General features: G+C 50.6%; 6 protein-coding genes across 6 annotated transcripts; 4 read left to right on the top strand and 2 right to left on the bottom strand.

The window, feature by feature from the left end:
• Positions 1-174: 174 nt before the first annotated feature.
• On the bottom strand, positions 175-680 carry BJ212DRAFT_439030 (uncharacterized protein). Its single transcript, XM_041343205.1, has 3 exons — positions 646-680; positions 307-573; positions 175-205 (listed from the first exon to the last, which is right to left on the bottom strand). Exon 2 carries the CDS (start codon positions 571-573, stop codon positions 325-327), a length of 249 nt encoding a protein of 82 aa, XP_041190931.1. The 5' UTR covers positions 646-680; the 3' UTR covers positions 175-205; positions 307-324.
• Positions 681-726: 46 nt separating this feature from the next.
• BJ212DRAFT_1368889 (uncharacterized protein) lies at positions 727-1,676 on the top strand. The gene is made up of 2 exons (XM_041336201.1): positions 727-1,359; positions 1,418-1,676. Exon 1 carries the CDS (start codon positions 931-933, stop codon positions 1,183-1,185), a length of 255 nt encoding a protein of 84 aa, XP_041190930.1. The 5' UTR covers positions 727-930; the 3' UTR covers positions 1,186-1,359; positions 1,418-1,676.
• Positions 1,677-2,032: 356 nt separating this feature from the next.
• BJ212DRAFT_1368885 (uncharacterized protein) lies at positions 2,033-2,313 on the top strand. The gene is made up of 2 exons (XM_041336200.1): positions 2,033-2,075; positions 2,110-2,313. The coding sequence occupies exons 1-2, from the start codon at positions 2,064-2,066 to the stop codon at positions 2,305-2,307; spliced, it is 210 nt and encodes a 69-aa protein (XP_041190929.1). The 5' UTR covers positions 2,033-2,063; the 3' UTR covers positions 2,308-2,313.
• Positions 2,314-5,261: 2,948 nt separating this feature from the next.
• BJ212DRAFT_438771 (uncharacterized protein) lies at positions 5,262-6,362 on the bottom strand. The gene is made up of 2 exons (XM_041343204.1): positions 6,007-6,362; positions 5,262-5,956 (listed from the first exon to the last, which is right to left on the bottom strand). The coding sequence occupies exons 1-2, from the start codon at positions 6,251-6,253 to the stop codon at positions 5,430-5,432; spliced, it is 774 nt and encodes a 257-aa protein (XP_041190928.1). The 5' UTR covers positions 6,254-6,362; the 3' UTR covers positions 5,262-5,429.
• A 578-nt stretch (positions 6,363-6,940) lies between these two features.
• On the top strand, positions 6,941-9,808 carry BJ212DRAFT_438730 (uncharacterized protein). Its single transcript, XM_041343202.1, has 3 exons — positions 6,941-7,511; positions 7,568-7,624; positions 7,681-9,808. Exons 1-3 carry the CDS (start codon positions 7,130-7,132, stop codon positions 9,540-9,542), a joined length of 2,301 nt encoding a protein of 766 aa, XP_041190927.1. The 5' UTR covers positions 6,941-7,129; the 3' UTR covers positions 9,543-9,808.
• On the top strand, positions 9,446-12,051 carry BJ212DRAFT_438758 (uncharacterized protein). Its single transcript, XM_041343203.1, has 3 exons — positions 9,446-11,067; positions 11,152-11,426; positions 11,487-12,051. The coding sequence occupies exons 1-3, from the start codon at positions 9,658-9,660 to the stop codon at positions 11,857-11,859; spliced, it is 2,058 nt and encodes a 685-aa protein (XP_041190926.1). The 5' UTR covers positions 9,446-9,657; the 3' UTR covers positions 11,860-12,051.
• The last annotated feature ends 86 nt before the right edge of the window (positions 12,052-12,137 follow it).

The following is a 12,137-nucleotide window of genomic DNA, read 5'->3' as shown; positions in this document are numbered from 1 at the left end:
AGATCTCAGGAAGAGCAGTTTGCTTAACTGGTCAGCGGCAAAAGATCGACAAGCTCTTGGATGATTTCTCAGAGGTAAAGGACTCACCAGGGTCGTGCAATTTTGGGATCTCATGTTTATCATGATGTGCTGGCCAAAAGTGTTGCCATCAAAATGACGCTTTCATGACCGTATTCTACTGGTGCCAACTGTCTTGCTACGAAGGCTGGAGGACGTAGGGTCAGCAGTTCCAGCAACTTGGTCACAGCTTGTTCGATGAGTCTAAATGGTAAGTTTGATGTGTGAAGAACTCACTGGAACCGTTACAGTGACTCGAGAATATGTTTATGATTCCACCCTCTGCAACGAAGTTGTTCTAGATGATGGTGATGTGATTGTTTGCGTCCGGCGGTTGACTTGTAGGGGAGTTCCATCAGCTATCACAGTAGAAGCTTGATAGAATGGTGATTTCGGTGTTCCATTAGCATCAGACAAATTGGACTCAGTTGAAGCAAGGACTTGTAGTGATGCTTTAGTGACGGTCGCCATTGTAGAGATGAGATTGCCTGAGAAAAACAGAGGGACGTGCCACATCTTTAAACTAAGTCGTTGAGATATATAGTAACTTGGCAAGTCAATGTATGGCGAGGCAGAAAACACACATACATATAATCATGATGACACCGAGGATGCGGGAAGTTCGGAACAGCCGATTCGAAGGGCTGCACAGCTCATATCCTCTTCGATATTTACATAATCACAACATCTTGGTTCTCAAATGGTTCTATAACAATATCTTGTCCTGGTTTTATGTTAGCAACGAACCAGTCTATCCTCCTCTGCATTTACGCATTGCCGCATTTCGATACCCTCATCCCTGTACCATAATCTAACTCTATCAGTCTTATTGTCCTCGTTCCCGCCCACAACGAGACATCCCGTCACTCATCCATGTTCGAGACAGCACTCGGGCACCTCAACTCCACCCACATCCGACGGGCGTGCACGTCACATGAGCTTGTCATTGTTGACGACGATTCAAAAGATAACACGTCGGCACTCACGCTAAAATTGGCACAGCAGTACTTCAAGGGCGATATTCGAGTCATCACGCTAGAGATGAACCTTGGGAATGGCGGTGTGGCTAGATGGTCTTTATACTCCTTGTATGTGTGTTCTTCCTGTATCTCAAATGGAACATTCTGAGGGACCACTATGCGATTGACGCTCTTCCCGTGGGTATTTGTTTCTTTATGACAAGCCCATTATTACTTTTGGAGAGACAGGATGACTACGAACACCAAGCTTAGGTGCATACGGGGTGTCCCTTTTTTTTTTTTTTCAAAATTTGTCGGTCGATATATCTACATAGACATACAGGTGGGCACAAAATACAAGACTAGTATATTTAACTTTGGCCTTTATTTCATCCCACTAGACGTTGCGGTCAATTTGGGACACAAGAGCGGTTTGTTTAACTGATACCGATTAACTGTAAGTCAAGTTTCTTTCGGATGAACTGAACGACCTACCAGCTCCAGTGCAATTTGGCGATCCTATGTTTATCATGACGCACTCGCCAAATGAGACGAAGAACTTACTAGAACCGTTGCAGTGACTTGAAAATATATTGATGGTTCCCCCCTCCGCAATATAGTTGTTCTGAATGATTATGGTACAGTTGTTTGGTGGGCTCGGGGATGACTGTTCGACGCTGGGCAGTGGAGTGCCATCAGTCATGGAATCATGACTGGACGACAATCTCGGCGTTGCATTAGCATCTCGCAGTGGGATAATGACAAGAGGCAGATGACATTTTGTTGAAGGACAAGGCGAATATACTCCAGTTGAAGTATCCATTGTAGAGATGGGGGTCACAGTGCTGGTATAAGTAGGATGAAGTGCGTAGCTATTTATCAATTCCACGGGAGCTAAGGTTCGATGCAATTGGGTAACGCACCATATCTGGTGGGGAATAGGAAGATGCCGACGTACTCTTACTAATACTTATTTGGGGACATTACTTGCAGATTTGAAGAAAAAAAACTAAACGCACACCATATCCTCCACCCTACCGCCTTTAGATGGCCTTACCCGTTCTCGCTCTTTTGCCTGATTCAAAAAAAAAAGCCTTATTTGGACCCGGTTGGTGGCACTCTCCAGCCGCTTGGCCGGAACACTGCGTTATCAACCTTGATAGAATCAACGACCAACGTTGAACTGCCGTCAACATGCCGAGTGTACAGCAATGAAAACACGATTATAGGGACATCTTTACATTACATTATATACACTAGCTGTGTCCAAGCAGTCCCAACACAATTTTGAGCAGGCCTTCTCCCCATACCATGAACATTCTGATGATGAAGCCAACCAGCATCAGGGAATCTGTCCCTCCTGAAATTTCAATGAATCATGATAATTTTTAATAAAGCTGGTACTGGTGAGCGAGAGGTGAAGCTCAAGCTTGACTTCCGCACATGTCGTAACCACTTGCACTCCATCAGTTCAGTGATCAAACGAAGCCAAATACAGGTTTGTGAAGCTGTATTAGCCCCTGAGTACTTCGACGCGTGTCTTTTAGCCCACGTGCCAACTTAAATTTCTATATCCTCTATCTCTCTTCCAACACACTGATCATCGTACGTGATACATTACCCACAGGACTCCCTCTATAGGTGTGTGGTATTCATAATAGCCTGTCTTCATACTAACAATGGTTGACTTTATAGCTCAACTCTGCTGGACCTACTGAAGGAAGCGGCATGATGATGCAGACAAGGATTAATGGATAGATACGAGGCGGAATTGTGGGATGGCAGGGGTGGGCGTGGGCACGGCGATACCTAAAAATACACATTCATGCAAATATTTATAGCAGGACATGTTGGACTCAGAGAGATCCGAGACGAGGAAGACCGAAGGTTCCGACCTAGGTACGGAGAGTGAGTGAGTGAGGTACGAGCGCAAACTAAAAACAGACTAAGGCGAGCGACGTATTGACGTCGGCTCGCGTCCTTCCTTTATTTTATGTTTCGCATTTATATCCTACAGTAGTCAAGCCACCCAGCTTAAAAGGGCCAGCAGTAGCGCCCAGACATCTCAGTTCTTTTCAAGAGACTGAGATGTAAGTCCTGATAGTTACCTGTATTCACAATGTTCTAACGCCCTAGTAGCGTACTTGTCCTTATAGGTACACCTACCATTAACAGAGTTCTTTTCAAGAGACTGAGATCGTACTTGTCCTTATAGACTCCTCGTCCTTTTCGCTCCTATATTCACCGCAGGACATGTGGTTGGTGTAAGTTGGAACAGGGGCAACATGAGAGCAACAAGTCTACACTATCAACCCCGATAGGACTGTTCACAATTTGCTACAGACTCTCGCCTCTTTCCGCAGCCACAGCTATCTTTAGGTCTGGCCGACATGCCAAGTTATTAAACAAATCAGAACATATACATAAGATTTACGCGCCAAGGGACAACAATGGAGACATGGAAGAACCCTAGGAGGCCCACCTGTGAATCTCATGATAATACTAATTCTATGATACGTCCTAGTAACCTGTGCTCAGTATATCACCATCCACGTGTGAATGCACATGCCGTCAACATTCGTGTCTCCTTCGTCTATTATGAGACACATATCCTTCCTCGAGCTCGCCTCCGATGAATTATGCGGGCCCAAATGAAGAACCACTCCACTAGAGATCAGTCACCTCAAAACTAGGCTTTTGACAATTAAAGATCATCTATTCTAGAAATTTATGAGGAAGGAACTCAACAATGACACCTCATCGACGGACATGGTAATAGTTGCTGTAATGAAAAGCTGTGACTACATCACGGCAAAAGAACAAATCACCGTTGCGCGACGTGCCGCGAGCTAGCCGACTCCCAACGCGATTCCTGAATCCTGACCCTGATCTACAGTGTACATGTGGGTGTGTGAGGCACAGCCGGCCGTAAGGAGTTTTTAGCATCATTAGCCTTGCAATCTCTCGGACTAATTATTATCCTACCATTAGCTGGTTAATAAGTATTATGGTGCGCGTGATACGAGGTAAAATGTAATTACGTACCGCAGCGAGCTCGCATAAAAGATCAGCTGCGAGTCTTACTGTGCGCTGTATTATTTCGTCTCTGTCTGCTAGAGGGGCACTGAAGATAAATGAGCGTCAATATCAACATGATGGCACAACAAAAAGATAAGAAACGAAACTTGCGTTCAATATCGTCTCTTGTAGTATTGAGAATGGTAATCGCTGCGTCGGTCCAGAGCCTTCTCTCTTGAGTTTCTGCCCACTGGGTGTAACTGAGTCGAGACTGTCGTCCCTTAACTGTTACGCCAAAAGGCAGTGAGACTGAAAGCTTGTGTTTCAGCATCGCGGATAGTATTTATGTAGATTATGGGAATAAGCCAGCGTGCTCACACCGGGTTCCGTTTCGCAGTAGCGCTGACAAGGAATATAAGTGGGAGAAGTATAGGTGGGTGGGTAGTATGGACTTCTAGGGATGGGTGCGGTGAGAGAGGGATCTAAACGAGTTGCGTAGTTAAGACCCAAGGGGAGAGAAACACAAAAGAGAAACAGAAAGCATATCTGAACAATACCATCCTTGAATCCCTCAAGTGCTCCACTATCAACGATTTTGTGGAACGTGACGAGCCTTTGCTCAGCTTCACGATGTTTTCTGGAGAAGCTAAAAAAATATGGTACCGGAGGGGTGTGTATCAAGGAAAGCATGAGCAGAGTCCGATTGCGTATTTTCCCTCAATTTGACTTGTTGGTGATGTAGAGCATTAACGTCGTGAGCGGTTAGCTTGTTCCAACGGGGAAGTGCGTCATGACATCTGAGGCTGGTTTGGCGTTTACTATCGCATTGGTATTACCTGTCATCATCAACTTTATCGTCCTTGTCAAACGTCAAACCAAGCATGGCCTCCGCAGTATCAAGAGCAGCCCTGACGTGGGCCCATACACCTGCACGAAGGTGGACACGCAACCTAATGATGTGAACGAGGGCACGTGGAGTAGGGGGACCCGCTAGCAAGGAGTCTCGGAAGCAGTAGAGGAGCATCATCTCCACGTTGCAGAGTCCACTAGCGGAGCCCATTCCAACGGCGACAGGTAGCTTCACCGTATTTTTCTTGCTGACTTCTCCAAATGCGGCCTGTACTGAACATGATGAACAATCTCAGGCTGGGCATTTAAACGGATGAATCGTCCATGTTTTCCATCATGTTCCATGCGAATTCTGTTAAGCGACACTTTATGCACCCACTGAGTGCTTGAGGCTAAGTGATAGTACGTGCTCACAATACATGATTGCCCGACTGTTCTTGTTGAGGTAGGCGTTGGCAGACATATATGAGGCTCCTGAACATATCTCCCAGGGTAAGAGCGACACTCGATAACATACAGGAAGTCATGATACACCATGTCATGCATCTACCCCGCCTTGACAAATCTCCCCGCTCGACACCCAAACAGATGCTCCTCCATCCCCTCCTCCATCTCCCACACACCCTCTCCCCCAACCCACCCCCCAACATCCTCAATCCACTTCTGAGTCGGCCTATCCAAAGAACAGCCCCCGAAAACCACCCTCTGAAGCGGCGTCCAAAACGCCTGCCACCACCCAACATCCTTCCTATCACTAAGACAATGTTCATAGAACAGTATCTGACCCCCTGGTTTCACTACCTCCGTGATCAACCCCGATATGGTGTTTTGGGGAGAAGGGACAGAGCAGATGGTGAGGATGCTGATGAGGGTGTCGACAGGTGGGATGGAAGAGAGGATTGTGCTGATGTGTTCGGCGCCGCAGGAGAGGATGAGGAGTGTCCCGGCAGATTCGGTGTATCCAGCAGCTGAGGCTGTACGCCGGAGCTCAGCGTGCATGTGGGTATTGGGTTCTAGAGCGACGTATTTAGTGATGCGGGAGTGATCGAGGTAGTTGATGGTATGCCCGTGTCCTGGTTTTGATGTGTGAGATGGAACTATGGAGATAGGTAGCAGGACTCACCTGCACCGATGTCGAGTACTACGCCGTATGCGTGTGGGGTGATGAGTTTTTGTTTGGTGGTTCTTGCGTTTCCGTCGATGCCGTCGCCAAAGAGCTTCCACACGGGGGACATGAAGATGTGGGAGAGTTCATGTGGTTGGAGGAGTAGGGAGGGGGTATGACAGATTGCTAGGATAGTGGGCCAGAGGCCGACTTTGAAGACTAGATAAAACTGTGGGAGGATTGCGAAAGCTGCGGAGAGGCGCATTTCAGCTAGCGCCCGTGGCACTTGATCAAGAGGGAGAGGGTTGCGTTGCTAACGCAGGTACTTATACGTACTGATGATTAGCGCTCGATTGGCAACCACAATCAGCTTCTGTCATGATCAGTGTCAGGCTGCTGCTGTAGTGTGGTTCTTGCGGTGCCGGTTGAATCGAGACATGTAGGATGGACATTGGCAATGTAATTAATGTATATCCGTCAGGTCTATGTGCGGGTGATGTTGACAACAACGCATACACATGACCTGACGAGTATACACGAAATGATTTCGGAGCCGAGCATGTCATGTGCGGGATATTGTTGTTTGATGTATGAGAAAGGTTCGTATTTATGGACGGGATGCTGAAAACTGACCTCGACCCAATATGAAAACTGCGCTGGGCAGCTCTCAAGATATCTACGAGAATTTGAAATGTGATCATCAGATGTTGGTAGTGAATCATTGATGTGGAGTGACGGCATGTGGGCACGCGGGGCCCTTTATTTTTCGTGGGAACGTTATCGGCGACACGTAGACTTGGAGAGTGTTTTGTTCAAGTGAGAGTCAGACTGCAGCTTATCTCGTCACATGCAAGACGCGGTCTCGGCTTTTGTGAGAGAGGTGGCCTCGAGGTCAAAATTAAAGTCACGCGTTTGAGTCCGCGGTAATTGCCGATGGAAGATGTACCTGACCGATTGGATCTGCACGTGTATTAGATCACGATCGGGGTGATTCATTTCTATCGCTTCGCCTCCAAGTTGCTTTCTTTTTGCTCCCACTACATTCAAGTTACCACTTCATCACTGTCCAACACAACGACGACAACGGCGAAGAACGAACGACGACGACGACGAAGACGAAGACAACGAGCGACATAGTACGATGAACGTGTCTGATCTACTTCAAGATTCACCTAGTCAGCATAGAAAACGACCTTCCGGTACGACGAGCACCAGCTCTTCTTCACCCCAACAAGTTGTTGCCGTCCCAAAGTCCAATTCAGATTCACCCCAATCAAACGCAGCTCAGCCTCGTCCTACTCTTCCACCAACCCCAAATCCAAATGCCCAGTACCCTGCACCGCCATCTTACTACTCACCTTCCCCTTTCGTACCACAGCGCATCACACCGAGGCAACCACCCGAACAACAACCAATGGCTAGCCTACAACATCCTCACCCTCACAATTCCTGGGGTCCTCGCTCATCTTCGGGGTCCTCCACCCTTCTATCCGCAACTACCACCAGAGCGCCACTGCCCGTTGGTCCGTCTTCTTTTCTCTTCATCCTCATGTAAACACTGATTTCCATTCTTTCAAAGAAAGAAGTCCGGTCGTACAACGACAAAACGTAATCAACACTCCAACAACTGCTCCAGGTCCGTTTTTCTCCACCCCAAGTCACACACTTCACAACCCTAACCCCCCCAAATAGCACCCTCCCACTCACCCCAAAATCAGCCTCAACCCCCCAAACAACCACTCGAAAAACGTCCGCCTCCAAACTTGAACCCCAATCTCAACAATCAAAGTCCAAATCTAAACCCAAATCTCAACTTTCGTGACCGCGAGACTATGCGAGACCCTCTTCGCGACCTTGGTCGTGAACAAGGCCTCCACTTGCGTGACCCTGTATTGTTGCCGAGAGATAGGGACCCTGCCTTGTTGCCAAGAGAGCGTGATCCTGCCTTACTTCCCAGAGATGCAGGCCTCTTACCACGTGAGAGAGACCTCCGTGATCCCACTCTCCTCCCAAGAGAACGTGATGGCCCCAGAGAACGCGAGTCAGGCTTACAGCGTGATGTCGGTTTACTTCCCAGAGAACGTGACCCTGCTCTACTCCCAAGAGAAAGAGACCCATTACTTAGAGATCCCCATTTCCCACGCGAGCGAGAACCTCTTCTACGCGAACCACTCATACCTGGCAGAGATCCCCTTAGGGAGAGAGACCCCCTTCCCCCACGCTATCGAGAGGAGCGGGAGAGGGATATGGATATGGATGTCATACGTGCCGCTGCGAGAGAGAGGGAGCATGAGGAGAGGCGCGAGATGGGCATGCAGAGGAGAGAGCCATTGGGTTTGGATAGACGAGACCCTGCTATGGATAGGCGCGACCCGCCCATGGACAGACGTGATCCCGTTATGGAAAGGCGTGACCCCGTTTTGGACAGGCGCGATCCAATTATGGACAGGCGTGACCCTGTTATGGACAGACGCGATCCACCCATGGACAGACGTGACCCGCCAATGGACAGACGTGAACCACCCATGGACAGACGCGAGCCTCTCACCAAAGACAGACGAGACCAAGACCGCTCTTCCCACGACAGACGCGACCATCCAATGGAGCGCTTCGAACGCCCTCGCCCTCCCTCCGAACGTGGTCCTGTCCCAGCAGGCCCCGGCGTCCTACAACTCCACCCCGGCCCTATCCATCCCCATCCGCACACGCAGCTAGAGCGTGATAGGGAAAGGGAAAGAGAGCGTGAACGTGAACGTGAACGCGAAAGAGAACGCTCCCATGCCATCATCCCCCCTCTAGACCGTGAACGCGAGTTGGCAATCCACAGGGATCGAGAAGCGTTGCGTGAGAGAGGGGAGAGGGAGCTTTTGCAACAGCAGCAGCAACAACGCGACCGGGACCGTGATCGCGATCGAGAAAGGGAACGCCCAGGAGAAATGCAGCGAGATAAACCCAGCGCCAGTGAACGAGAGAGGGTCGGACCTAATCCTAACCCCGGACCAGGCCCAGGACCCAGCAACCATCGCGCATCTCCACTCTCCCGACCCCCCTACGTACCGGCAAACACCCACACCCACCCATCGCCTCACGCACATAATACTCACGCACACACACCGACCCATGGACATGTGCATATCCCGCCACATACTTCTCATAGCCATACCCCGCAGACGCAGGGTCGCGGACGGATGTTGCCTGGTCAAGGACAGTTCCAGGCATTGCCTCCTCCGCATCCTCATCCGCATGAGTGGGATAGGGAGCACGCGCAAAGTCAGAGAGTGGAAAGGGAGCGCGTGGATCTGAGGCTTCCTGGTCCTGAGAGAGAGAGGCACCGGGATAGAGATAGAGATAGGGAGCAGAGAGAACGCTTGCCTACTGATCAACGGTTGAGCGAACGTCCCGGTCCTGGGGAGATCCTACAGTTGAGGGATCCAGCGCTTTTGGTTAGGGATCGAGAGAGCGCTGGTGTTGGTGTTGTGGGGAGGGAGCAGCGGGGTGAATTTATAAGAGAGCGAGAGCAGAGAGCGGGAGAGGGTGGGGGAGAGAGAACATGAGCAGAAGGTGTTGTCGGATCGAGAGAGGGAGCTTAGAGCTCTTGAGCAGCCTGATCGACGTGTTGGCCGTCGTACGCATCCACATTCGCAGCCTCCGACTCAGGTGCACTCGCGGATGCCGTCTCCCATGGTAGAAGAGAGGGAGAGAGCGATGATAGAACGCGAACGTGAGCGCGAGCGCGAGCACTTTGAGCGTGAGAGGATGGAAAGAGAGAGGATGGAGAGGGAGCACCTTGAACGTGAGTACATGGAACGAGAACGTGAGCGGGGGATGAGTATGAGTATCGTCGAGCGGGAGAGGATGGAGCGCGAACATCTCGAACATATGGAACGACAGCAGCATCACGACGCCCTTGAGCGTGAGCGCTTTGATGCTCGCGAACGCGAACGCGAACACGACCTCATTTCGCGCGAACATATCGAAGCTCGTGAGCGTGCGGAGCGCTTGAACATTGAGGCAATGGAGCGTGAACGCGCTGAACGCGAAGCCCTCGAACGCCTTCCCACCCTGCAGGAGCTTGCGCTGCTTCTTCAATCCCGCACTGAGCGCCAGCATATTAACCTTGGCTCCTGGGTGCTCCCTGCATTGCCGTTCCCCTGGTTTTTTGGAGACCACATGCCCTGCATGAAGCAGGGAGGTGCACAGGAGATTGGAAAAGATGGCTTGGTTGTCCCTCCGGAAGTACGCCTCACCGTCCTCATTCCGACCTCCTTCCTCCCTGTCTCGAGGCCACACAAGCTGCGGTTATGGGGTGGAGGATTATTGCCCCCTCCGCCGATACAGTTCTGGCCGGTACATACAAACTTGAGCAATGCAGCAGCAAACGGTTCTGGCCCATCTGGATCAAGTGCTACGCCCAACCCCTCTGGATCTGTCGCAAGGACCACACCAAACCCTGCACTACCTACCTACCATCCAATGCATGCCCCCCGCCGACGGGTCTACACCGACGACTCAAACGTTCTCGCATGTGCAGTGCACGCTGGTCTTCTAACATGGAGTGCTGTCTCCCGCGCAAAACAAGACGGCAAAGACATCAAAATCGTGCTCGGAGTCGTGCCTACCGTATCAAGCTATGGTGGCAGCACCAGGAGCGACGCAAAGCACGTAGATCCTTCTGTCGTTCCAGCTATCGGACTAGCCGATGGCACACCCTCAAACGGTGTCACACCCGCCATATCAGCCTCAAACGGAATCACGCCTAGCACCTCACAGTCTTCTGCTTCGCAGCCTACTGTATCATCTCATGGTTCTGGGAGCAATGGTGTTAGTGGTGTTGCTGGAGCTACAGCGCTTGATGGGATGGGCTATACCGGTGGTGTTTGGGCGAGTCGGTTTGTGGGGGGATGGGGGGAAGCGTTTTATGGACATCCGAGTGCGGGGTATGGTGCTGCAGCTGGGGATGCGAGACAGAGGAGCTTTGAAGAGGAGGCAGAGGATGATGGGAGGGGGGTTGTTAGTGCTGGTTGGGGATGGGGGCATGATGGGAGTGCGATTGAGGTTGTGCATGTTGAGGTTGTTGAGGTGGGTGTTTTCTTTCGTACAATTTTTTTTATCCGTATTATTTGTTTCTGGTGATACACGGTACTGATTAAGATTATTTTACAGAAGGGCTCTGCGCGAGGTCCTGGGCTTGGGCGACGCAACAGGTCACAAAGGTTACAAGAATATGCGTTGCGTCGTGCAGATTTGGCCCTTTCTCCTGCCTCGTCACCACGCACACATTTGTTCGCTGACGTCACGAACGGCCGCAAGCGACGCCGGGTTGACTTTGACAATATCACTGTGAATGGGAAAATCAACACAGACCCCGAGAATCTAGAGGAGCTCCAGAAGATGCATGCGCGGACGTTGGTGTTCGGTGGCTCGGGGATGGGTGCTGGGTGAGTTTCGTGTTCTTTTTTGCGTGTACAGAACGAATGCTGACTGGATGTTTCTTTTAGTTTCAAATATACTCCAGTCCTCCTTGCATGCGCGCTCTTCCCGCATCTCGCAGATCCTGCTGTACGCGCATCTTTGCCTCGAAAGCGGCGGAAGGTCGCGCACGCTCAGGCAGGGGCAGGAGACGTGCGAATGGACACAGACGGTGTCGGGGAAGAGACTGGGGACGAAAGACATGCGGTGGTTCTCGAGAGCGACAGCGAGACGTACCTTGTTGCTCCTGGGCCTAGCCCGAGTGAAGGGTTCGTGCTGTCTGTCCTCCTGTCTACACCTTTTACAGACGAGAAGATCATGGACGTTGTTGAGGAACCTGCGAACGATAAGAACACAGTGACAACAGCGCCTGTGACACCCTCCCACTTCGAGTGCTGGTGAAAACCCAACCAGTACCTCCGATACGCCGAAAGATGACCAAAAAACGCCGGTCCCTGATCCACCTCCACCTCAGCCTATATCCGCTTCGCCGCGTTTGGACAAGACAGTGCCTCAGAGCAGTCATACGAAGGTCGTCAGAAGCAACCTCCAAGATACGGATTTCAAGTTTGAGGAGGATGGTGTCGTTGTGGGTGGACAGGGTGAGGATGTGAGGGTGAGAGTGGTGCGGTGGAGGTGGTATCTATAATACTTGCAGGCGCTTACTATTGAGCTTGGAA

This window comes from Suillus subaureus, assembly GCF_016647635.1.
Source record: "Suillus subaureus strain MN1 chromosome Unknown BJ212scaffold_25, whole genome shotgun sequence".
In the NCBI taxonomy this organism is placed as follows: domain Eukaryota; kingdom Fungi; phylum Basidiomycota; class Agaricomycetes; order Boletales; family Suillaceae; genus Suillus; species Suillus subaureus.
Note: the sequence above shows the minus strand (reverse complement) of the source record. Positions and strands in the feature narration are given on the sequence as shown.